Source organism: Camelus ferus, chromosome 3 (genome assembly GCF_009834535.1).
Source record: "Camelus ferus isolate YT-003-E chromosome 3, BCGSAC_Cfer_1.0, whole genome shotgun sequence".
Taxonomy (NCBI): domain Eukaryota; kingdom Metazoa; phylum Chordata; class Mammalia; order Artiodactyla; family Camelidae; genus Camelus; species Camelus ferus.
The window spans coordinates 11,637,810-11,665,644 of NC_045698.1; the positions used below are offsets into that span (position 1 = coordinate 11,637,810).

At 40.0% G+C, this 27,835-nt stretch overlaps 1 protein-coding gene across 1 annotated transcript in view; it reads right to left on the reverse strand.

Moving 5' to 3' along the window:
- Nucleotides 1-269: 269 nt before the first annotated feature.
- MARCHF11 (membrane associated ring-CH-type finger 11) overlaps nt 270-27,835 on the reverse strand; it is a 104,625-nt gene continuing 77,059 nt past the window's right edge. Inside the window, exons 3-4 of the mRNA XM_032470294.1 lie at nt 18,632-18,824; nt 270-756 (exon numbers count right to left, since the gene is read on the reverse strand). Coding sequence (XP_032326185.1) covers nt 434-756; nt 18,632-18,824 — 516 coding nt within the window. The 3' untranslated portion in view covers nt 270-433. The remainder of the gene's footprint in view (nt 757-18,631; nt 18,825-27,835) is intronic.

Below are 27,835 nucleotides of genomic sequence, written 5' to 3' on the forward strand. Positions count from 1 at the left end.
GTCTTTGTGCTTCGCACTTGAGAGGCACTTTGGAACTTGCCTACAGCATCCTAAAACTCTTCCCCATTTGTAGCATGCTTGAAAAATTACACATGGAGCAAAAAGTTTGATAAAAATATATTTAAAACAAGCCAGAAAAAATAGTCTTGACCTTAAGGATAACTTTCATCATTCTTTTAACCAAGTAGAGTTAAATAATATGTATAATGATTTCAAGTACCAACTTATAAAAGATGTGATAAATCAGAAAGCAAAGAACAGGAGGACTCTATTTTTTCAGAAAAATGTATTTGCAATTCAAATGTTCATATAAAAAGCATAAATTTTAAAAAGTTCATAGATGTGTGTTTTTAGAAGTGCTATGGTTTTGCCATTCATTGCAATTACATTCCAAAATGTGCAGGGGGGGCCACACCGCACCTTCTTAACTTTGTCACACTGAAGTCACTCTCATCACAACCTCCCCCGAGCTGTTATCTTCTGACATATCTTCATGGGGCCTCATCCGATTGAACAGATGTAATAACACATAGCCACACTGAAACCTTGGGGAGGTTAATTGTGTGGGGTGGACCAAGTTCCTGTTCCGTAGAGCCGTCAGTGGCAACCATAAAGTCCTGCTTGTGGAAGACTCTCCGCGGCTGCTTTCTTCGATGTCTGTGGCTTTGTCGTAATTTAATACATCCCAATGTAAGTTAACAGCTCGCCAACGCTTAAACACTCTGTAAACTGCAGCTCCTTCATGGACAATGAGACCTAAAATTCAAGGAGAAAAGAAAAATGTCTGGTCATACTCGTAAGTTGGGTATGTTATTTTGCATACAAGAGATTAAAGAAATGGTCAGTTCTCAGTTACTCATCATGATCTAAAGCATGGAATTCTGACTTCTCAAATAGTATGTCTAATGGAAAGCTATTACTCATATTGCACAGGAGTAGTCAATATTCAGAAATGAGAATGCCCTACCAGGCAGACAGTCAAGCCATCGTGAGCATAATTTACTTGCTCACTATGGCTCGGAACATACTTTGGGCATTTAAGATGCCCTGCGTTTTTCACACATATTTCAGCGTGAAGTCCAAAAGCTTTTGAATTTGTGATCCATCCCAAAAAGGAGTCCCTGGCGGGGAGGTCCCTTCAGATAGAAAAGTGAGTAGGTGCTTCTCTTTCAAAGGAATTGAAATTCCATTGAAAGCTGATGGAAAGGCCAATGAAGTTTTTCTTAAGATGGAATGTGGCACATATGCAGGGCGTGTCAGTTGGTAACAACCGCTTTTTAACCAAAGATTGACAATGAGAAGGTCCTACGTTCATCTACCTTGGGTGTATGTCCTAGAGAAACACTTATAAATAAATAGAAAAAAGGATGTATGTCAAAAAATGTTTATTACATATTTGTTTGTATTTGAGAAAAAAGATTGCAAACAGTCTCAATGTCCATCCTGAGAAGAATGGAAAAATTGTAGTGTTTGGACCCAAAGAACAAAAGCAATAAAAAAGAATGGAACAAACTCTCATGCACTAATGTGGATAAATCTTAAAATAACAGTGGAAATCTTAAAGCCATATAAAAAAATGAAAATTTCAGAAATATAAATAATTGGAGTGAAGAAATACTATACATTTTTAGGGATACAGTCTATATATGGTAAAAATGTAAAAATGCGCATGAGAAGAATAATCATTAAATTCGTGATAGTGGGGAAGGAAAAAGATGAAAAAGAGGCTTCAAAGAGGACTTTTGAGTGTATCTCTAATGTCACATTTTTTTTTCATCTGGGTAGTGAATGAATGTTTAACATGCTATCCTGTATACTTTTGGTGCACCGGAATAATTCATAATTTCAAAAGTCACAGAGAATTTATCAGGAAAATTGACCTAAGATGTGTTGAGGAATAGACAACAGAAGTAGGGGAGACAAATATGGAGGTTATGACATTGTAGGTGAGGAGCAGAGGGGCAGCAGGAAATAGAATACAGAGAAACAAACTAACCAACCTGTCAGAGGAAAAACTAACAGAAATTGTAATGCAAGAAGGGGAAGAAAATCAGTCTCACATTTTTAAGGCTGGAGGAATGGGTGATTGAAAGAATGGTCGTAATCTTTCCATAGGTACAAGTAAGGGTTTTGAACATGTTTTTGTTGGGGAGATTATTTCTTTTTTTGTCGGCTAAACTAATGCCAGGTAAGCAATGGAGATATCCAGCCTTTGAAAAATCACACCTACCTAATAGAATTCAAGTTTTACATCGTTCCCTTACCAGGAGGTAAACTTCTGACACACGTGACTTAAGAGCATTCCAAAGATATTAACATAGGCCACTAAAAATGCATGTGGTCTAATAAATAAAAATGTCTTAAACCTAGTTACGTACATCCCCAAAATTTTTAAAAGAAATGTAAACTTCTATTAGTCATTGCAATTCAAATAATTGTTTGATTCCTTTTTCCTAAGGAATAATCAGAGTTGATCCAACTGACCAGATGTTTTTGGAAAACAGCCAGAATTATAAGTCAAGACTACCAGATTTCAACTGATAATTCTAATTTTAGCTTTCTGAAGTCTCCATGGACAATGATTTAGCTTTTCTGGGTTTTTTTTTTTCCTCCTTAAAATGCAGCTGGAATTCCTAATCTATACATTCAGCACAATGGTATGAAGATAAATTGGAATTCATCAACTATAAAGCACTCCGATTTCCTTGGAGATGATAACTAATGTAAATATAAGACATTATTATTAATTAAAAAAATCAATAGTGAATCTGTGTGGTGAGGAACATTCATTCACACTAATCACAAAGCCATTATAGTCTGTGTCAGGTTCATTCTGGATAAGTGCAGTGATGGGGGCCTGGCTTCACCAGGGGAAACCACTCGTTTCACAGAATCCTATTCTTTTTTTTTTTTTTTTTTTTTATTGATTTCCTTTGAAAGGCCAGCAATCAGATCATTCACTTGAGCTCAAAGTCATTTTCTGGGAACATATTCCTGGTAGCACTTTTCTAAATACATAAATCTACCCAACCTGCAGAAATAAATCCCATGGGTCTTCATAGTACATTTTGAACCTATTTTAAAGAAAGACAACTACTTGAAGTTTTCATGAAGACGTAGTCGTCCTGAATTTCCAGCTCCATGTGCTGCTTCTGAATTGTATTCAAGTTGTGAAGGATGTTTAGGTTTTGCCTTATTCCCTGTGAATGTTTAGAATTACTTCTCACCATTTAGAGGCTTAAATTTTACTGAAATATGAGGAACCCCATCCCACCACCAAAGTTATCTTCTGTAATGTATACTTTTCCCCTTTCTCCTTTAGATTTTCTAGCAAAAGTCATCTGTACTAGTGGTTATGAGAAGACTTGACTACTGTGATCATTGAAATCCAGAGGTAACAATTCGTTTAACTCTAGTTCCTGTGTGGAGAATCCAGCTATTGAACATCCTGCTGCTCTCCTTTCTTACTGATGATCATTCCCCTCCGGTTTCATAACTGACCAGTTCGCTTCGTCCAGTAGCCTTCACTCTAATACCTCAAGTCAAGCCTTAAAATGAATTTGTCACCTTGACATTTCAGGTCACATGAAAACAGGCTTAGATTTACTTCTTCATCTGAGCCACTAACCCTGAAGGGGAAAGCAATGATAATTACTATAAAATGTAAATATTAAATATTTTATGACACTTGTTACATTATTAACGGCAAAGATGCCAACAAGGTGTGATTCATGGGAATCTGGCATTTTGCAGCTTGAGAATGTGTATGTGTCTGTGTATGTCTGGTTGGTTGCTTCTAATCATTTTCTTGTCAGAAACATTTAACTGGAGCATCTGTTACTGATGTGCAAAGGAACATTTTTGTTAGGGAATTATCTTTAACAAAAGAGCAGGTTTAAATAGTTTCTGGTTTCACTGAAATAAAAGCACACTGTTTATATAAGTATATCCTAAATTTGGAAGTGGTGTGTTAGTTGAAATTCTTGGTAGTAGGAACTGAGCTGGTTACCCAAGAAATAATGGGAAGATTATCAAGGTACATGCGTTCACATGTGTGCATGTATCTGTGTGTGTGTGCAAACACATACATGCGTTCACATTTGTGCATGTATCTGTGTGTGTGTGCACACACAGATACATGCACACACCGTTTGTCTATGTTTATTTCAATACAGACAAATGATATATTATAATTAACCGAGGCTTGAAAAATATATGGTCAAATATAAACAAATTTTGATAGTAACTACCAAACCACCAGTCTAATCATTTCATTTCTTGTGTTGCCAATCTTGGTTCTTGTTTGAATAGATCTGGCTATTTTTCATAATTTAAAAAGTAAAATTTTTATCAGGGATTTGTTCTGTGCCAAGCACTGTGCTGGGTACTTCACACATGCACGACTCTCATTTAATCTTGACTGCAACTCTGTACACAGATACTAGTATTGAATAGTCTCACAGTTAAGGAAATTGAGACCTAGAGAGATTTAGCAAATCGTCCAACATTGTGAAGATATCAGCTCTGAGACTGAAGCCCAAAACTTGTCTATTTTGAGAGCTGCAATCCTACTCATGCTAAATTTCCAACTTACAGCATTCTCTCCTAGACATAGAATGACCAACTGAGAGACATCTTGCTATGGATTGAATGTATGTATCTCCCCAAAATTCGTATGTTGAAGCCCTAATCCCCAGCATGATGGTATTTGGAAGTAGGATCGTTGGGAGGTCATTGGAACTATATAAAGTCATGAGGGTGTTTAACGTCCTTATAAAAGAGGAAGAGACACAAGTTTTCCGTGTGTGTGCGTGTGTGTGTGTGTGTATCTGTGTGTGTGTGTGTGTGTGTGTGTGTGTGTGCACCAAGGAAAGATCACATGAGGACATATCAAGAAGACGGCTGTCTGCAAACCAGGAAGAGAGCCCTCATCAGACTTAATACGCCAGCACCTTGACTTTGGATTTCCCACTGCCTTCACTGTAAGAAATAAATGTTTATTGTTTAAGTGACCCAGGCTGTGGTGCTTCATTACAGCAGCTCAAACAGAACAAGATGGACCTAGTATATAAACTACATCACCCTTATTTACAATATGAGTAAACTAAGTCCCAGAGACTATGATTTGGAAAAAGTTACACAATTAGTTGCCACTTTTAATATCCTTGAGTGTCACTGACACTGTTCTATTTCTAGGAGTGCCAATAAAACTGCCCCTCCCAACCCTCCCCATCCTAGGAGAGAAAAGGGTTGTGGAGTCTTATATGAAGGCAACACCATCAGTGGTGAGCACTCCATCTGGAAATCTGTACCAACCTGAGCTTTCCCAGGAAATGCAAGATCCTGGTAACACAGGTTAATGGCTAAAGGCAAAATGCCTGTGAGCAGTTCAGTCACCACCACTGTTGGGAATGCCAACGAACTCCCAGCTCACAGCAGATATTTGGCCAGAAAAGGCTCTTGACTGCAAAAATGTCCAGTATTTCTCAGTTAAATTAAACCATTTTCCCTGGCCAACATTCTTCTCTCTCTCATTCTCCCTCTCCCTCTCCCTCTCTCTCTCTTTCCGCCTCTCTCAGTGACATTTCCACATAACCAAACTCTATAAATATAGCCTGTGCCATTCTGAAAAGTCAGTGTGCACCAGAAGCAGGATGGTGACTTTGAGTCCCATTTAATCTCATTTAAGACAAAAAAATTAGAGAAGATTAGAGTCAATCTCACAACCTGGCTCCATTGTTCACTCCTAATTCCCACTACTACTTGGTGAAGACCAGAGTGTGGTTGCACAAAAGAGGGTTAACTAAACAAGACTGTGGCCTGAGATCCCCTTTGCTGGAATAATCTTTGCTAGGATGTAATAAGTTACATTAATTCTCCTGGCACATTTTCTTAAGGCACCCGTCATTCAAATGCCCAACAGCTATGGGGACTTAGATGTAAGTGCAATGGTAATCACTTTAAAAGGCACTTCTCTATTGTTGAATTTTGTTAATAATGAATCTTGAAGAAATAACCGCAAGTCATTTCTATGTATAATGGATGTTTACTTTTGTTAGACTCAACTATATATGAAGCTTAAAGAAAAATATCAGAAAAACAACAAAAAAACAAAAATATAAAACTTAGAGATATAAAGATTGAAAGACAATTCATATTCCATCAGAAAAACCACTAAGTTCACCAAAGAAAGCTATCATCAGTTGATAGTCTAAAACCCAGACCTCTGGGAACTACAATGTCCTGATCACATATGGGGATTTTGTGAACACATATTTCCAATGCTGCCCATCAGAACAAATAATGAAAAGAAATATCCTACAGAAAATGCACTTGTATCTATAAAAGATGAGTTGATTTTTGTTTTGTTGAATATTATATGTATCTATATCTTCCCCCACTCCCAGAACCAGGTTGAGAATGGCAGGCTGGTCATGAGGGTTTAAAGCTCAAGGGTTCAGATACAGATCATCATTAGCATTGGTTAAAAAAAAAATCTTCTGTGCAAAATAATGTGATAAGGACAACAAATTATTCAGAAACTTGCCACAACATGAAACTTGACACTAGAGGCTGGCTAATGTCCAAATATAGATGAGCTAATCCACCCACCCCCAAAGTGAAGAACAGCACACATGACGAAATGATTATCATAATAGTTAAGGCTCTAAATGACTGTTTTTTTCTAAGTAATACACAAGAAAAGCCCTGGTGCTGATTTTACGACACTGCCACCCTCTATGTCTTCCTCTCCCTCAGTGAAATCTGCAGTCAGTCATCAGCCTGGATTCAAAGAGCACTGGGTCTTCAGTGCTGATGGCATCCTGGCCTGGGAACAGAACAGGATGGCAAAGGCAAACTTTAATGTGGAGTATAACCTCTCATCAGCTGCCAGAGAGGAAAGCGCAGTCTTTTCTAGAAGGTCTGAACACAGGTTGAATTTGCTTCTCAACCTGCCATCCCTGTTTCAGTTCGTGACCATCCCCCAAGTCAGTTAGGTTGAAACCTGTATCATCTAGACTAGTCTATCCTCTGGGCACTGAATTCTGCTAATTCTGTCTTCTTAGCAAATCTGGGATAAAACAGAACATTATCTCTCTGTGACTCCAATCAGCCATGTGTTCCCTGAAGACTGGAAGGAACCCTCTTCCTACTTCAATGACCGATACAGAGCAGGAGCTCAATAAATCTTTGCTAAATGAGAAGGAATAAGAAAGAGAAGAGTGACCATCACTGGAATCTCAAGGATGACAAGATTGACTCTATCTAGGGATGACAGTGCTGTTAAAACACAAAAGGTCTCAAATATTGTTCTTTCATATGTTAGAGTAACACCTTGAGATAACAAAGACAGACTAAAATATACACACCAAGACTGGAAATGAAAGGGTTTAGGGATCTGAGCCCACGTTTCTCAACAGTGGGTTTTGCCCTAGTCCCTCCAAAACACACACACACACACACACACACACACACACACACAGCCTAGAAGAAGTAGAAGAGCTAAAAGTCTTTACAAGGATTTGTTTTCAGCCTCTGTAAATGGTAGCAGCCTCTCGTTGACCTAATCACCAAATGTTTGCTTGAGTCAAACAATCATTAACCCAGATAATTACAAAATGCCCAGGTCCATGCCTAACACCTAAGAGACGGACAGGAGATGGGAAGATTGCAGTGACCTTCAGAACTTATAAAGTAAGTAACTCTGTAAACCTCAATGTAACAATATTTGGTTGAAAACCCTATCAATGTCTATCTTCTGCGTTAATTAATGCTTTAAGGATTGGAAATCTGCTTTAGTAGATTTCCATTTGCTTTCCACATTCTGAACCAAAGCTAGTACTTAGAAGGAGGCTATTGGTGGACTTTTTCTGTGGCAAGTAGAAATCTGTACATCTAATTTTCCTTTTCATCTCCAATGGATAAACTATCTACTGCAAACTTGCAGGTCGTGATTTCATTAATCTTCAAGTTGACAATGCATGTATTGATTGTCCCATTTCATGGGGTGAGAACAACATTTTAAAAGATTTAACTGAAATATCTAATTAAAATCTGTTTACTTTTGTAACCTGACATAGGCTATTTCACTTTTGTTGGCTTTGCTTTTCATTTCTCTTAAATCATATAAGCTATGGGTAAAAATATAAACAAAAGCTGCCATCTAAGCATAAGTAAAATTTCTAATTCTCTCAGGGTTTTTAATTGAAAATATCAATGAAATTTTAGCCTGAATATAAAAATGTTAAGACCTTAGGTTTCCATAACATTCTATTCTGTGATCTAGCAAGAAAATTCAAGGTTGAGATGTGATTCTTAATACTAGTAATTCTTATCAAGAAACTGTTTCACTTAGACAATGAAAAGAGAGAGAAATGGCTTTTGGTATGGTATATTAAATATTTCATTCTCTTTAATAATATTTCTGTATGTTTTTGGTTCTATTAATTGGAATAAATAAAGACTACACAAAATAGATCATTACTTTGGGTTTTTAGGGAAATTTTTTCTCTATTTCTAATCTAAAATCAGTAGTTAAAAAAAGTATATATTGCTGATACCATGCCTTAGGTGTTTGAGACAACAACCTAAAGACATTGTTTCACTTTATTGAATAGACAACATTTTGTAAATTAGCTATTCAAGCTCAGCTTATAAGGAGAGTTTTTTTAAACCAAATAATAAGTAGAATTAACTGAATCACATATTTTTACACAGGCTCTGGAGTGACAGTGCCTGGAGTCCAATCTTGGGTCCCTCTTCTGTGTTACCTCCAAGAACTAGTCAATGGTACTTTAGTTTTCTCATCTGGGAGATGAACACCCACATCTCACAGGGCTGTTGAGAGGACTAAGTGTGGAAACTGATGTAAAGTGCTTAGAATGTTACCTGGATCACAGTAAACATGATCTTAGCCATCAATGGAGATTCAGTTTTTAAAACCTCCTTTTCACATACTTGGAAGCAGTTGAAGGCATATATGGGCTCCGTTTCTATGCTCATCTCTGTGGTTCCTCATGACCCCAGAGGAACCCTGCCAGCACACCCACAGTCCTGTATCCTCTGTGTTCTATGTAGGAGCATCATTTAGAAAAGTGATCATGTTCACACTCTCCTCAGTGAGAAAGTTCTTTGCTGCAAAATAATCTGAAGCCAGGAGGTCCCCAAAGAGGTGGGTCCCAGTTCTGAAAAACAATCTCTAGGTTCTTAGGTTAAGGGAACTGCCTTTTCATGTCATGGTTTCCAATAGCACACAGTCTACTTTGCTCTCTCTTTCAAGGAAAACTTCCCATTTCCATGTTGACTTGGCCTATTTGATAACTTAATTTCAGAGTTGCCTAGGAATGTACTCGGATCTCTAAAGTTGTTGCAATTGTTCTGAGCCTCATGTGTTTAGAAATCACACAATCACTCTTCTGGAAAATAGTCAAGTCAAAGAAGGAGTAAAGTTGAACAAAACACAAACACACAGGCACACACACGTGCACATGCACGCACGCATGCATGCTTGCATACAGAGTGCAGCCACAAAAGATGTCCCCTCCTGGCCTCTCGGCAGCTTCCGCCATCTCAGATGATTTGTGCCCTGACTCCTGGAGCTCCTCAGCCCCATAGACCCACACCCTTCAGGTCCATGTGGATGACCTGACCATGCTCTGACTTGCTTAACCCTTGTCCCACCTTCACCCCAGCCCAGGCCTTTCCCTTCCAGAAACCATTCCAGTTGCAAGCTCTGAAACTCCACCACCCTTGCTGACAACAAACTCCTCCAGCGCTTCTCACTTACCGACTTTCTTAATCTCAACAAATGCGCCCCATTCCACCTCCTGAAGACTTTGAGCCCCTATGTTGGACAATCTTTCCCCAGTCTGCCAGCTTCTTTCTGGCTCTGGTTCCTTCCCGAGCCACTGAGAAACCACACCCCATCCTGTGATCCCACTCCCACCACTCGAGGTGAACGGCAATGTTGATCTCACTGCTGATCTTCCAGCAACTCTGTGTATAAAACCTCCTGCTAGCCCAGCCTTACCATTTCACCACATTGTACTTACTCCCCAACTCTAATGGGTGACAATACACAACCAGCCCTCCCCAGCCTCACTCAGTCATGCCCAGTGATTCTTCCTGTCTCCTAGCTCAGTTTCTCTCCCCAAAGCCCCCGACAGCTGATTATTATTCTTAATGTTCCCCTCAGACTCCCTTCCCCACACTGTTCCTTCTCTGTCTCAACAGATACCCAAACTACCTACTTGCCTGAGAAACAGGAGATCTGCAAGGAAGCCCTTCAGTTTATTCTCCCGGAGCACCACAAGCAGCCATGTCCAACTGTACCCACCCTCTCTTCCCACCTGCCCATCTCACGGGCATGGGGACGCATCCTGTGCAAGACAGACCACTTCCTTGCAGGCTGGGTTCCATCTCTGTATCTCAGGGGCATCAGGTTGTTCCTTCCCAACTGGATCTTTAATCTTTCTTCCAATTTCATCTGGGTCTGTCCTCTCAGCATTTGCTCAAACCTAACTCTGCCATTAAAACAGATAAACAGAACCTTTCTGAATTCCACACACATCTCTCTAGATTCTACCCTCATACCTGTGTCCTTTCTCAGCCAAGTTTATAAATCAGCTTATACTGGGAGCCCCTTTCTGCCTATCTCAGCCATTCTCAGCCTACTGTAACCTTGTGTCTATACATTCAACCCCATATTGCCAAATCCAGTTGAGACGATGGTCAGAGCACAGCCATTCAAGGAATGACACAGCAATTAACACCAAAATGGCAGAAGATTCAATGCCCAGTAGGCTTAAGATGGGGGGAGGTTTGACTTCTGATAGACCTTGAGCTTCATTATACACCCATTGTAATATATTAGCATGATGAATAACATGCCCACAGGTGCCATGACCGTCCCAAGGCTAACCACAAAAGGTCAAAGAGTGGGCGATGGCCCAATTCCTGGGACTCCCAGTCCCTTCCCCAGGGCAGCTGGAATAGTCCTCCCACTTGTAGGTGTGTGAAGCTACAGAGCCCATAAAAACTGGCAACAGCACCCCTCATGGCCACCTCTCTTGCTCCCTCCTCTTCAGAGAGACAGCCACACTCTGTCTATGGAGTGTATACTTTTACTTTAACCTTAGCACCCAACCCCCACACCTCGTGGCCTTTCTCTCACCTTCTGAAACAGCCTACACTCTAGGCAGTATGTATGTCTAAATAAATCTACCTTTACTCAACTGTGGCTCACTCTTGAATTCTTTCCTGCGTGAAGCCAAGGAAGCACACTTGGCGGGGCACGTCCCAGGGACTCGACGGACACCTAGGACAAAGCCCTCCTCATGCCCACATCTGTCTTCCTGCAGCACAGTGATACATTTTGGCCTTATTTCACCCATTCTTGATAAGGCACCTGGCACTGTCAGACACTTGCTCTTCTGCCCCCAAGTCCTTCCTCAACTCACCTGACTCAGCTCTGTCTTTCTCTGGCCATACGCCTCCCTCTGCCTGCTCTCTGTGTCTCACCACCTTCCTCAAACTGCCGCTCCTCTCACCCAGTCACTCATCCAGGTTTCAACTGCTATATAAATCTCCAGCTTGAATTTCTGACCTTAAGTATGATTAACCTTCCCCCATCTGCTCTCACATCTATTTCTCTCCTGGCACTTCCCATGCTGTGTTTTAATTGCTTATTTCCCTGCCTGTCTCTCTCCAGCAGCTGGAGAGCAGGGAGGATGCTCTATTCCAAGGCTCGATGAAGCTTTTCTGTAAAAAGCCAGACAGTAAATATTGGAGGCTATGTAAACATCATGATCCTTCTTTGACGAGTTTGCAGTCTCTCACTAACAACACATAAATGAATGGACATGACTGCGTTTCAACAAAACTTCTTTTATAGGCACTGAAATTTATATTTGATATAATTTTCATGTGCCATGAAATAATCTCAATGTTTAGTCAACCATTTCAAAATGTAAAAATCATTCTTAGATTAAAAACAGGCAGCAGATCCTGTACTATTTATATCTCCCTCCTGCATTCCAGACGTGGGATGCAGTAAATAGTCAATGAATGTTGGCCCAAGAGGTGACTAACATTTCTTTGGCTAAGCTGGACCCAGTTGAGAGAGGTGGCAGGAAACAAAACTCAGTAATGACAATAGATCTGGTCTGCTGCTAGGCTAATCATGTCAACATTTCTCCCAAAGAACTTGAACTGTACAAGGTCACAGGAGAGTAAGGCGTTGGGTTTTATCCCCCAGGAGGGGGCCTAATGAGTTAACTCACTTTGAGAGACCATTTCAGGCACAGCCCTGAGGGCAAGTAGCAAAAGCAAGTTCCCTTCTATTTTCTTTCCCGAGCCTTTAAAGACAGCAATCCCACTAATAACCAACTATGATAATAATGTTCAGAGAAATCGGTAAACATCAGTATGATTAAGGTATGGAAAAGCCTATAATTTGTGCCTCCAGAGTAAAGCGATAATAACAGCTGACTTCTCAAAACATATAGAGGGTAAAGATTTGTTTTTCCTCTAGCAATTTTGAATTATAAGGGGCCATTCTGCCTCTCCCTCCAAGGGAGGGAGTGCTCAGAAATCAGAAACCGGAAAAAATCCTAGGCTGGGACAAGTTGGAGGATGGACTGCCACTCATGATTTAAACCGGCCGTGTTGCATCAGACTCCAAGTGCAGTTGGGCATTTTCTGGGGCATGAAGCAGGTTAAGATATTCTGAAACCAGGAAATAATGATCTGTGCTCATAAAGGAATTCTGCTCTGAGAAATGATTCCAAACAAGCTAGGAGAGCATGCGAATCTGCTGCAGGGGTGACAGACCAGCCAGCGACGCCAGCCTCACTGCCCGTCCTCGCCTGGGAGGAAGTTTGAAGGGAAACCCAGCGGGACTCTGGACAAGAGTAGGTTTCCGTCCACCCTACATTAGCAGCTGGATAAAGTTCTCCTAAGTAGCCAAATTGAGACGCTGGAGGGATGTCGATCCCCAATCAAATTATAGATCAGGAAGCGGAAGCCGGAAATGGAGCAGAGATGGCTGACAGTCTTCTTATGTCTGCAGGGAAAGTTGTGATAGGAGATTCAAAAAGGAAGCACTGGGCTAATTGACTTCCCTAGTTATTTTTCCAAACGGTGTTCAAGTGGAGCTTTCTTCGTGTGCCTTATGATTCATGCAGACTTATCCACATGAATGCTTCCTATGAAACTCAGAATGAGACAACAGAGACAACACCTCCCACCCTCCGCCTCCCGCTGTCACCCACAGTGCCAGCCAAGGCGCTCAGGCTGCCATCTGCATCCCCACTCTGGCTGGATGCTGACCTACTGATGGTCAAAGCTCTGTTTTCCTGAGCGATCCAAGTGGCTCAGATCCCAGACTTGGTAGTGGTGGTGGTGACTGGGGTGGGAGGGGGCGGACTATGATGGAAAGTCAGCTTCCTTCACCAAAAAACAAAAAAAAAAAAACAAAAAAAAAAACTACTTTACATATATTTGAAGTCTTATGATCAAACTTGCTGATAATTCTGAATGAGGTAAGGTGCAGCCCTGAGAAGAGGTAGAGGGGGTGTTGGTGGCCGACAGCTATTGTCCTCACTTCCCATAGAGAAAGCGTCTTCAATGTGGAGACGGCCCACGTCAGATCACACTGGGTTCTGTGGTCCTGGCTCTCGGTAGGCAGGGCTGGGAAAGAGCTTACTGTGTCAGACATCCACAAAGTCCTCTGTGCAGGACAGTACCTCAGGGACCCTAGAGAGTGGTGAACTTGACTGTTCTCTTGATCTTTTTACATTTTCACCTGGAATTATTTGATACATTTTATATTTATTCATAAATATTTTGCAGCTTAAAAAAAATGCTATTTCTCTACAATGACCCAGGAGTTGCCAGCAACTGTCCTTTCAAGCACACTCATCTGTATGTTTGACGACCCTGTGTGACAGCGTGAGAATTAGTGGCTCTCTGGTGGGGGCTCTCCAGAAAACCCATTTTTTTTTCCTGCTCTAAATCATGGCATATTTCAATTCTAATGCTAATTTCTTTCTAAGTCTCAGTAAATATGTTTTTCACCTAAAACACTTTAAGAAATATTGTCAACTTCTGAATCATGCTGGGAAGCGCCAGAGAGCATGGAAAGTTTTAAACAGAGGAGAGTTTTAACATCCTTTATATTTTGCTTGGAATGTATGAGAATTTTCTTCCTTGGTTGATTCATTTCTTAATTATTCTTTGCTTATGCTAATTGGGTTATATCTGTTGAAAGCAAGCCACAGGAAGGAAGATGACCTAAAAGCACCATTTTAGGTGGAAACAACTATTAAATGGGCAACTGGTCATCCTCGATGGTGTGGACTCATTTGCCATAACCAAGACTCTGATTATGCTGAAATTCTTTAGTCAAACTTCTTCACTTTTCCTCATATAATGTAAAAAAAAAAAAAAGAAAATGTGCATTTCAGATTTCACATCAATAAAATGTTAAATCATGTGTTAGTTTCAGCTGCTCTGCCTGGAGCAAAAAATAGCCAAGTGAAGCAATATCAAACTTCTATTTTCTCAATGTGCAAAATATGGAACTGAGAACCAGGTCCTGTGCCCAGAGCCTTCCCCCATGCATTTGTGCTTCCTTTCTGAATTTGCTCATCTTCCTTTGTCCACTGTGCAAATCTTCTTAGGGGGGAGCCGAGAGCAGCAGCCTGCTGTGATTATTACTTCTCCCTAAATTACTGCCCCTGGGCTACAACATCTCAGTGATTTAAATCCTTTATATCAGATTAGTTTTCCTAGTGCACAGTCATAGTCTGGATGTCATCTATTCAAATATTTAAAAGAGCTCACCAAATATGTAAAGTCATATTTCTTTGTACTCCCATTTCCTTAAGACGTCTCCCTCTTACGGTTCTCTGTCTACCTTTTGACCACCACCCGCTCACCTTTAATAGCCTTCTCTTAATTGTCTTGAACTCATTTTCACTTTATTCGTCTTTCAGGGAACAGAGCTACTTTATCATTTAGGAAATACAACTGGTCTATTCAGACAAGGTGAAACCTGTTCATCAAACTCTCACACGTTTACCATTCCATCATGTAGAAATCTATCCATTATGGTAGCCATTAGCCAGAGTAGCTATTTAAGTTAATTTAAATAAAACTAAATTAAAAATTGAGTTTCTCATTCTCACTAACTGTATTTCAAGTGCGCAACAGCCAAATGTAGCTAGTGACTTTTGTACTGGACAGCACAGTTGCACAACATTTTCATCATTGCAGAAAGTTCTGTTGGGCAGACTTGATCGAGATATTTGAACTATAGGAGAACCCAGACCCTTAGGAGAATTCAAAACTTTAATAGCAAGAAGAAACTGGATCGTGGGAAAGCAGACAATGTATTGGTTAATAATAAATGAAAACAACAAGCAGATTTACTTTGTCTGGAACTAAGTACATTTTCCCAAGTAAATACATTTTCTAGAAATATTTACATTTCTGTTTAACAGTCCAATAATAATCTCTTCCTAAACATTATATACACTGGCTGGATTATAATATTTTTTGATTCTAGAATAATCTTCTATGGATTTTCAGAATTATTTTTTAAGACAATTTATGAAGCTGTCAATCTGCTTCTTCTCATTCAGGTATAAACAAGTTTGAAAGCTTGGACGAACAGGAATAGGGGCATGTTTCCAACCGCTTTAAAGCCCTCTGAATAGAGAGCCAATCCTACATCGTCCAGTGGTGACAAGGGAGCCATCTTCCCACTTGCCAAGCACCTCTTCATCCATCAGCCTGCTTGGCTATCACTTCGCCATGAAATCTCCCTGAAACCATTCCCTCTCTGCACAAAACAGCCAGCGTCAATCTCTCCTGGCTGTCCAACTACCATCTCCTGTGCACAATCCCATCACCGTGCACAGCCCGCTGAATTCTAGGTACCTCACTTACATGTCTGTCTGCCCCTGTAGCTGGGAGCTCCTTGGGGGCAGGAAAATGACCAGCTGTTATTTGCATCCCCCGCACTCAGCACTGTGTCTGACACATAGAAAGTTTATTGGACTGAGCTGAGCAAATTGGACTCAAAGCTGCAAACCTGCTTTTCACTGTAACTCTCATTCTAGTCTTGTATTTGAGGTATAATCAATGTAACCTATTTTGTTACTGTGTACGTTTAATTAGGAGACATTTTAATTAATTTGAAATGTTAGCAGGAGCTATACCGGCTATTAGCATCTGGTTGCCTGTTGGCAGCCTGTGTGTATTTGCTTTCTTGACTGTAGTAGATCCCCATTTCTTGGGAGAAGGTAAGATTTTTCTATGGGTCCAAAGAGACTAATTAATGAGATTGCCAAGTGAAATAAACAATGTTCTTCAATCTGAATTCTTTAATATTTTCTTTAATATTTTTAATATTTTAATATTTAAAAATAATTCGAATGGTGGGGCTTTGATTTGATGAGCCAAAAGACAGCGAAAAGTATGTTAATATTTAAAACTTAGATAAAAATTCACTCTCCAAAGTGTCTCCAGGAAAATGTTAATTTTTGTTCCTTAGAAATTTGACTTTATAGAAAGGTCAAATGCTCAGATTTCAAAAGGGAAGCCCAAATATGTCACATAGTGTCAAAAAGATCATTAGTTCATATGTGTGTACTCCTAAAACCGGAATTCTAATAATCCTGATTAAAGGACTGGCCTTAGCCATCAAAATTTAAGATAGAATAACTCAGCCTAAATGCAAGCTGTGAAATTCAAGAAAATTATTCCCTAACCAAGAAATATATGGTCTTTTTCCGTGTTGTAATATCAAGAAAGTCAACTGGAATTTCTTCTCTGCAGATTGGATTGGGAGCTTAGTGGTTCTTTTGTTTTCCATCTCTCCCTTCAATATCAATGAAATACTACATTTTACAACATCTATGTTGCAAGACAAAACAAACACTGTCTCTGAATGCATTGAGGAATTTGTGGGATAATTTCATTAATTCTCCTTTTTTTTTTAGAGCCATACCCTAGAGATTAGATTTGTATAGAGATTTCCAATTTCCAAATGCTTACATATACATTATCATATTTAAGGCAAATTGTTCGTATACATGATTAGTCCAATTAGTCAGGCACCATCTGCTCAGTTTACACATTATTCCTGACATTTCCCTTCTTTCTTTTTTTCTTTCTGGCCTGAAATTTCATTATTTTTCTTTCTCATTAGTCTTGTATTGGTAACAAGAGAGGAAAGAAGAAAAGGAGGTGCAATTCAAGCTGATCTTATGTTTTAAATGCACAGAGTTCTTTAAAAAAAAAAAAAAGACTGAAAATATTAAAGTTGCCAGTAAAATTAAGGCTGTAGTGAATAGAGGCACTGATTTAAGTGATTTAAAGTATTTTAATGTTGGTGACTTATTTAGATACTCTTAATCTACAACCTCCAGTTAATAGCATAATTATTGGACAACAGTTATTTCCTTTAGTTAGGCCTGTGTGCTAAGGATGCTTATTCCCATTTTTATAGGCAAGAAAACAGGAATACGGAGGGATGAAGATGATCTGTCCAAGCAGAGGCTAGGGCTAGAAACCAAGTCACTGGATTCCAGGTTGAGAATCCTTCCCTCATCAGTGGTTCTCAAACTTCAGCGCACATCAGCACCTTGGCCATCTTTGTAAACACCAAAGGCTGGTGGGGAGGGAACCTTGAAGTCTCTGATTCAGCAGGTCTGGGGTGGGTCTTGAGAATGTGCATGTCTAAAGCACTTGCTGCAGACGCTGGTGCTGCCATGGGTGGTCCTGGGACCATACCTTGCAAACCATGGCTGCCTCCCTCAGCTCTTTTTACATCCCTTAAACTGTAAACCACATCAGGGTAGGGAGTCCCCTGAATCTGGTGTTGCCTCTCTCTGTCTTCCCCCTTGTTGCCAACTGGTCATCATCGCAATGCCTATGGCACTTCACACACACACCTGCATAAATGCCCCATGAATTGGCTTCCATTTTCACATGGTATAAGGAAAACAAGAGATTGGTCAAGTGAAAGGCGTAAGTAACCATTTCTGTAGGGTCTATTTAAGCTAAAATGTTTCATCCTTTTTCTCTTCTAGGCCAATGAATTTAATAAGTGGCAAAAAGAGGCACAGGAAAGCAAGGAAAACTGTTCCCAAATTCTTACCCTTCCAAGGAGCTCTTTATGCCCTTGGGGAATCTGAGTCGCCAGGCGAGGATGTAAGATCTCCAGGTGTCAGTGCTCTCCCCAGACGCACAATATCGCCATTGGCATTAGTCAACACTTTCCCAGCTTAGTGAGACGGATTTATTTGCCCTTATCCCTTAGAAATAAATGACTATCCTTACAAGTCCCGCCCCAAATAATTTCTCCAACTCCTTCTTTGTGTTGCAAAATATGTCACTTTAAATGGGCATTAGCCTGTTAATTTTTTTTCAGACTACTTAGAAATATAGATGCTCTGCTTTTTGAGAACAGTGGCCAGGTTGCCGTACCCCAGATAGGTAATGAATTGGAGAACCAAGATCACATGAACCACAACATTCTGTATTAGATCCAACTGATGAAAACAGAACAGCTGCAAGAAATGGATTACTGACAGTTTGTTAACGTCGAACGTCATGATCTTACCTATGCACACTAGATCCATAAAACCATACATTCCATAGCAGATTTGAAAAAGGATGTCCTTCCTCTGCCACACTGCATAGGGGCTGAAGGCGGACCAGAGGAGCCAGGTCACACTCGCTATTAAGAACAGGGATCCTAGGATTACAGCAATCATCTGAACTTTCTCAACCAGTGTAATAGAAATGCTTTGCCACTAAAAGAAAAACAGAGGCATGTAAGAAAAAGGTGCTGTGTATAATTTAAAAAGGAAAAAAAAAAAAAACATTTTCAGCCCCATGTTTGCTCTTCATGTTAGACCCTTTTCAATCTGATCGGCCCCCAAATGAATTTTTTCATTTCATCCAGGCTATAAAAAATAGACAAGCAAATAAAGATTAATGAATTGCCTCAGCTTCATTATTTTCAGTAATTCACCATTCTGCAAGTTTAATCTAGTTTTATTCCAGATAACAGGACTGAGTATGGACGGCCGAGGAATATTTAGTACCCGGGAATCACATTATCATCTTTCACACATGCATGAAATTAAATACACTCTGACGAAACACGATGAGGAAGGAGTCCTCTATTTGGAAATTTATTTTGCTCTCAACACATTTGGCTACTGCAGAAAAGGGATTTATCTCTTTCTTGGTGGAAAAAAATGTAAAAAGCAAATAAATGTTATATAAGAACATCCATGAAAAATCATTTAACAAACTAAAATAATTACAAGGGAACTATAAAATTGTATGTTATGTGTTATTGGTACATTTCATATAGTTAGACATTACAGATATTACTGGCTATTAATTATCTAATGAGTAATCCATAAAGCCATTATTTGTCAAGATTTAGAATTTGTACATGAAAGAGTATCTTTGAAACTCACAAACTGTATGAGCACACACCATTCAGTGGGGAGAATAATTTGGTGTCCAAAGCATCAATGTTTGAATGGATTTATAGCACAAATGATGAAAAACCTTTCAAGGGTGTTAACTTGAGAATTAATCAGTCATGCTCCCACTTTGGCGTAATGGAGACAGAAACAAAACTAGGATTGCTGTGATGGTCTGTCTGCCAGCACACAATGAAACTCAAAATAACCGGCATCGTCTTATTGTGTGGGAGCAACATGTGGCTTGTCAGAAGAATTCCTAAACAGTTTAAATAACCTTTAAAAACAAATGAGCTTAAACAACCACTGCCCATCGGGTGAATGTGGTATTTCCTTAATGTCTTTACTTACCTGAAGTCTGACTATGTGTATCTCCCAGTGGAAGTCTGCCACTGCTCAGAACTTCCCTCTGTCCCTCACTGCCTCTGCCTCTCATCGTATCATTCATAGATAATAGTTTCAAATATGCATTTAACCTTGCATATTCTTGGATGCTATTAAATTCTACGTTTGTTGAAGATGAAATATCAGAATGCATCTGAAATATTTCATTCTCTAAAGTCATTTACGTTACGCTTCTCTTAAAAAAACAGACCCAAATGACAAAGCTTGTGGAGTCTGTGAGAAAGGTATTTGTAACCATTTTAATTTGAAGCTTCATTTATCGAAAAGTGATTCTTGCTTCTACAATTCTGTATGAATAATAACTGAGCTAGTCAATATTATTTTACCATTAGAAATGGATCAATGTATTTCAAGCACATGTTTGAAGTTGTTTTTTTGTTTTTTTTTTTTGTTTTAGCTAGCTTCCTGGAATAATTTTAGGCATATTAATTTCAAACAGCTAGGCATTGAATTTTAAACTGTTTAAATTTGCTGCCACCAGACAAGTGTGAAGTGTCAATGTCTGTGTCTCGTTTAGTTTTGATGTTCATTAAAATTTGCATTAAATGCAACAACATGGTAAGCAATATAGAACACTACTTCCAGCTAATTCCGTCCTAGATGGGTGCTGTCATGTCTGTATGCACCACGTGGTCCTTTGTCAGTTTACTAGTCACATCAAATTGATGAAAACAAAGCAGCCTTTTAAATCCATGAGGCAAAGTTGTCCTGTGTGTGTGTGTGTGTGTGTGTGTGTGTGTGTGTGTGTGTGTGATTTTCATATAATGGGCCACATGTTTCAAAAGACATAGGCCTGAAACACAGGAGCTGGGGGATCAAAAGGAATTGAAGAGGGTTCACCTCAAATGAGCTTTACATCCTGACATCTAGTTTCCTTTTGCCAGAAATCCTTTATGTTCCAGATGCATTACATAATTTTAGCGGAGTTCCATTTGGACAGCTCAGTATTGTGTAATTAATTAGATTTGGCCTCCGTTAGGCTTATTAATTAGTTGGTCCAGACTGTCTGCACGCCAGTTCAGTAACAACGTGATGGTCACAGGCCGCAGGCACAGTGGAGTGGACCCTGCTGGGCCTTTGCGTCTGGGCGAACTGGTGGGGGTGATTTTATGCTCCTGTAGTGTGTCCTGGGACACAGGAAACTGTGTGGCTTTGGGCTCAGAGTCAGCATGACTGCAAGGTCTGGGAAGCCGTGCTCAGGTGGCAGGTTTCCCACGTGTGAGGCTCGGCAGATCCTTGACAAGGACGGTGAGTGAACAAAGGGACAGACTTACTAAGAATAAGAAACATGGATGCTTTACGCCTGTTTGGTGTTACCAAGTTTAAAATGGGTTAAAATTCAAATGCCTGGCTCTTTGAAGTGACTGGGTTTAAAATTACATCAGGGAGCTGAGAAAAAAAGAATGACTCTTGATTACAATACACTGGGAAGCTCAATTATTTACTCTTATCACAGAAAGCATTTCTCATTGTGGATAGAAGAAGTAATTCGAGATTTTTGAAGCTTGTTTTTAAAGAAGGTTAAACTGTTCAAAATCCATAATGAGCTCTCTAAAATTTTCGGTTTTGTATCACTTCACTAACGATGCAAATGTGTCTGAACGTGCAGAGACGTTCTTCACGTCCTGATAAACATTCAAATTAGTAACTTTGCACTGAACAGCTAAAAAGGACAGACCATTAAGGAAATGGAAGTTATTAAACCAACTAGAAATACAGAGATTTCTCTTTGAACACTGATGTCATTTTGATAATTTCTTTACCCACTATATACTGCTGTCTTATTTTTACCATTATGTGCAGAAAAATGGGGTTGTTTACATTCTTTCTCTAGGAAAATAATGTTTTTTCCCACAACTAGGAAACACCCACTCAGCACCCCTGGCCTGGAAGTCCCATATTATCCACCAGCCTCAACCGAAAGGAGCTGTGTGAATGGACCGTGAACTTGGACAATAAAAACAGAAGATGAGTGTCTTGGGGCTCCTCTCTCTCCACCCCAATGGTATCCAAGACCTGGATTTCAATTTGTAAGACACTTCTGAATCTTGAACAAAATTTGTCAACTGCTGAACACTTTCGTCCTCTAAAATTTGATATGTAAATATGTGCATATTTTTTCATTTAAATTTCTTCCCAGGTTTGGAAAGGAAAGTAATACAACAGTAAACAGATTAGCTAAATAATTGCTATTATTTCCTTTGTTTCCATAAGATGTAAATAGGTGTGACTCCCTTGTATTCCTGAAAAGCTGTTCACTTCTACACAGCTATTGGACCTATGGTTTCCAACAAAAATAGGGCCGATTGGCTCCTCTTCTGGAAGTCCATTCTCTTTAGCATATTAGAAGGTGTAATTTAATAATCATGGCCTGTATTTATCCAGGGATAAAATGTGCCAGGCACTTTTCTGATAAGTTATATGTATTAACTCATTAACAGAGGCAGAGAGAAGTTAAACAATTTGCCCAAAGTTAAACACCAGGTAAGGACTGGAGCTAAACCCAGGTGGTCTGGCTTCCAGGTTCATGCTCTCAACCCTTATACTGTCTAATAATTTTGCTGAGCTCTGATGACAATTAATCGCATGCCCCACTGTCTTTTCAGTGCCATGGCAATTTTCCTGATCAAAATTTTGAGTCTGCCTTCCCTGGTCTAATGAAATTGCTTTCTAGCTCGATGTCCAGCTGTGAGTTATCCACTGATCCTCTGTGTAACTCCTAAGTCTACATTCCTGAGGAAAGGAGAGCCGCCCCAGCTGGGCTGGACTCCAGGCTCCAAAAGGGAGATTAAATGTCTGGTTCAGCACATATTCCCCGTGCCTGGCACGTAACTGTTGCAGGAAGGATGAAAGAAATGGATGAAGGAATATTATGAGGAAGAGAGTAAAGAAGGGAAGAAGGAAATTGGAAAGAAGGGAAGAAGGAAGGAAGGGAGGGAAGAGAGAGGTTCACTCCTCAATTCAGTTTCACCTGACTTCTTTATGTTCTCCCCAATGCCACATACATTTCACTTTGGCCCCTCTTTGCCTCTGAGCACCTTCCTCCCTGGCACACAGTGCCCTTCCCTTTCTCACCTGGTGACATCTCTCATCCATCCATAACTGGTTGTGATGGCAACTCTTCTAAAAAGCTGACCCCCTTCTGCCCCTCCTCTTCTAAGCAGAACCTCTCTTTGTGGGCCCCACAATCCACTATTTATACTTCTGTTGCACGTAGATTTTTTTCTTGCTGGAATACCAGATAAATGTTAATCTCCCTGTTGTCCACGGACTGCATGTCATCATGGAAGACACCCTCCCTTGTGTTCACTAAACAGCCTAACACACCTAGTCAATGCTTTAAAAATACTATATCCTGACTTTAGTTTCCGTCACCTATCTGATTGCTGGGTTAACATTCCCTCCACACCCATTCTATCATTGCCTGCAGGATAAACGTCCAGACACTAGTGAGAAGAGAGGTGAGACTTTAAACTCAGATCTGTTTCCAAAGCCTAAGTTCTTTCTAAAGTGTCCTTCTTTCTCTCTGACTGCTCTTACAGTGGGCCTTCTCTCTGCCCACTTAAACTGACACATCCTACATCTGAAAGCAAAACCAAAAAGGACATAATTAAACCTATCTAAAGGGTAGTTTTAGAGATGACAAAAAGTCAACAAAAGCAACAAGCAGCTCAGCAGAGTGCCAACTAAATCTGCCCTGTGTTTTCCAAATGGCATTTTCATGTACTTCTTGAGTCTGAAAGTTGCAGTTTGTTAAATGGATATTAACATAAACATGACACTCTCAGAGTTATACTTTTAAAAATTTTAATGATGTTTGGAAAGAATTAAATAAACATACAGTGGAAATTATTTAATGTTCTCTTTATATACAACTATTTGAAGATGCAACAAGTAAGGTCCATCAGTCCTAGAAAGATGCAGAAAACGTGTGTGGCCCCAACTTGGGAATCATTGTGTGTGAGGGTCCATGTGGGAGTGGTACCTTTCGTGGGAGATTGGATAAATACCTCAATAATGATCACATACTGCTGTGAAACCATAGCAACAATTGTTGCCCTCAACAATGAAATCTTACAAATTATCACAGGTTTATTACTGCCTTCAGACAAGAAAGGATGAGAGAAAAAGCTAGGAATTTTCGTTAAAGAAATGATGGGAGGCCAAGCCAAGGCAAGACCGAGTCTCCCCCGTGTATAAATCACTTCCAGCCAGCAAGCTGAGAACCGGAGAAAGGCGGATACTCCATCAGGCCTCCAGGAAGCTATTTAGAAAGATGTTCCTGTCATTCTGTTGTCTGAAAGAGTTAATGCAGCTTCTCAATTTAGAATCCAATTTCCTCCCCAAAAATAACACGTGCTCAGAGGGAGTGAGGCTGAACTCCGAGAGAGTAGACTCGCTCAGTGTGTATTAAATCATTCAGTCTGAAGCACTGTTTCATCTTTGCTTTTACAAGGCAGGCCAGATATAAATCATAGCTAATAGATTTGTAGTACAATGATTTATAGCATGCAGTGTGACAGGTGGGATTGCTTACTAGTGTCACAGGAGAGAACACCTGCTCTTAAGAAGTGTCCTCTTCACAAAAATGAATTTAGCCAAAACTTATTTTCAGTCATTTTTAGACAGTGTTTAAATTGAACCACTAAAGTTGGGATTTGAAATGCTGGCAGAAAACGTCTCAATATGTGATCAATTTGACATGCAGATAAAATATTCAGTTAATTATATGCCCATTCTTTGTAGAGTTGTATTTATAGGCTGCATATTAAAAGTGATTTCATGGTTTAATATGAGTCTTCACTGCAAGAAAAGCATTTTCATAAACTTATCAGACCTGAGATAAAAGTCAGACAAAAGAAGTTTGCTTTGCCTGAGAAAGGTGAAATCTAAACAGCCAAGAGAAAATAATTAAGGAAACCTGAAACTGCTTCTTTGAAATATTAATAAAATTGATAAATCTTAATGAGGAAAAAATCATAAGTTTTCTATGGCAGGACAATCAAACTAAGACAGAAAGAAAAAACAAATGACATGGCCCTTTGGGTGTTGCCTTTTCCCAATGGGCAGTGTGCACCTACATCATACGTTAACCAGACATCCTCAAAGCAGGAGGCTGAAATCAACCTTTGAGGAAAGTTGGCCCCTTTCTTCAGATGCCAGGATTGTAACTCTATGACTAATTTTTGTTTTTCATCTCATACAAGGGGTCGCACTGACCAAAGCCTCTACCCTATATCCGACAATATCCACTCAGATCAGGTGCACTAAATGGAATAAGACTTATTATTCAGGAATTCCTTAAGAAAGGACTTATAATTCCTTGCCCAGTTCCTGCAATACTTCTTTTTCCCAGTAAAAAAGCCAAATGGAAAAGGCTGGAGGTGTGTTCAGTACCTGAGGGCTATAAATAACAGTGCGATTCTTTGCCACCCTAGGGTTCGTAATCCTCCGACACTGCAGGAGACACCTATTATTTCTCAGTTATAGACCTGTGCGGTGCGTTATTTAATATTCCAGGAGAAAAACAAAGCCACTTCCTCTTTGCCTTTACTGGGAAGATCGTCAATCCACTTAGACCATTCTACCACAAGGCTACCCTGAAAACCCTACTTATTTTTCTCAAATACTTGAAGCTGATTTGGCTAACGTACACCCCCAGTGGTTCTGCTTTAATTCAGTAAGTAGATGACTTTTGTGCTCTAGAACTCAACAGGACTGCCAAAGAGACACTATTCACCTATTGCAACAATAAGCCTCGAAGGGGCATAAGGTGTCCAAAGACAAACTACAAGTCTGCTTACCAGCTGTGAAATATTTAGGTCATTTAATATCTAAGGAAGGATTGTTGATTGAAAGAATCAAGGGAATCTCAGCTTTCTCACTCCTCCAAACAAAGAAATAACTAAGAGGGTTTCTAGGTCTAGTTTTTCCCTCATTGCCAACCTCTCTATGCATTACTTAAGTCTGACCAGTCAGACCCAATTGAATGGTTGACCAAAGAAGGCTATAAATGCCTTAAAACGCGCGTTAGCCCAGGCTCTGGCACTGGGCCGTCCTAACTGTACGTTACCACTTTTCCTCTGTGCGCGTGGAGCTAGAGTAAGCGCCCCGGGCATATTAACTCAGAGGCATCGCCCCAGAGCGTATTACAGTCAGCAGTCAGATCCGGTGGCAAAGGGGCTCCCACCCTGCACGAGGGCCCTTCCAGCGACAGCTCTCTCATGCAAAGCTACTGAAGAACTTGTAATGGGATCTCCTCTGACTTGTTATGTTCCTCACTCAGTTGTATCTCTCTTAAATTCTCATCAGACTCAACACTATTCTGTGAGTCGCTTGGCCTCTTATGAAGTATTGTTTACCCTTTTCACCCATTATTACCTTGGCTCCATGTAATAGTCTTAACCCCACAACTTTGCCTTCATCACGTCAAGGTGACAACAGTGATGACTGTGTTACACTACCCAACCATCTTCCTACTCCTAGGGCTGACTTACAAGGAGCTCCACTGATAATGCTGATTCAATTTGGTTTACAGATGGATGAGCAGGGACATTATCGAGCTGGCTATGCGACAATTTTGATAGTGGAAATAATTGAAAGTTTATGCTTACCAGACACCAAATCAACCCAAAAAGCTAAGTTGATTGCATTGATTAGGGCTTATCAATTAGTCAAAGATCAAATAGCCAATATTTATACTGATAGATGCTTTAGAGTGGCTCATGATTTTAGAATGCTGTGGAAACAGAGAGGATTTCTCACCTCTTATAGCCAGCCTATAAAGAATGGACAGCTAGTCTCAAAACTTTTAGACCTCATGCAATTGCCTACACAGCTGTCTATCATTAAAATACCTGGACATTCCAGTTCTGGCTCAGTAGAAACCAAAGGGAGTCAACTGGCCGATCCTGCAGCTAAACAAGTTGCCTTAAGCCTTGTCCCAGTCCAATTTCAAGAATGTCTTTTGCTCAAACATAACTCTGATGAAACTGCTAAGAAATTTCTTTTGCAGGCTCAGGAACTAGCTTCAGAGAATGAAAAGCAAGCCTGGAGGTAAAAAAGGAGTACTTTCTGATCCCATCTCACAAATATGGTTCAGATCAAATAAGAAGCCTAAAAGTGCTCAGTTACCCTTACTCCAACACTTACCTTCCCTGACCCATCAGGCACCTGAGAAAATGATGTTATGGGGAAAACAATATGTCTGGAAACCATCACCCACTATAGTGGGAGTTATAGCTCATAAATTTTATGACTGATATTCTATCTGTCCTAAATATAATCCTGGTAAACTCCTTCCTGGCTCTTAAAGCCACTTCCCCTTCCCTAAGGGACCTTTCGAAGTTTGGCAACTGGACTTTATCCAGGTGCTTTCCTCTCAGGGCTATAAACGCATCCTGGTAATGGTATGCATGTTTTCACCCTGGGTGGAAGCATTTCCTTGGAGAAGGGCAACAGCCTTAATGGCATATTACTATTGGAACGAATAATTCCAGTTTGGGGAATTCCTTCTGAGTTGCATAGCAGCCATGGTACCCAGTTTGTTGGACAGATTATTAAATCCACTTGTAAGACTTGGCCAATAATGTAGCATTTTCACTGCGCCTATCACCCTCAATCCTCAGGACTAGTAGAAAGGACAAATAGCACTATTTAAAAACACAACTGGCTAAATTTTCAGTTATTAATCTTCCATGGCCAAAAGCCTTTCCCTTGGTACTCCTCAATCTCAAGTCTATCCTCTTTGGCAAACATCAATTGTCTCCTTTTGAAAGAATTACTGGGTGACCTATGCATCTAGATGAAGTTGTATATGAACCAGTATATTCTACATTATTGTCAAGGACTCATCAAAGCGCTTAAAGAAAATGAAAAATTAATAACTGGTTACTTCCACAGTGTGCATCTGGGAGATG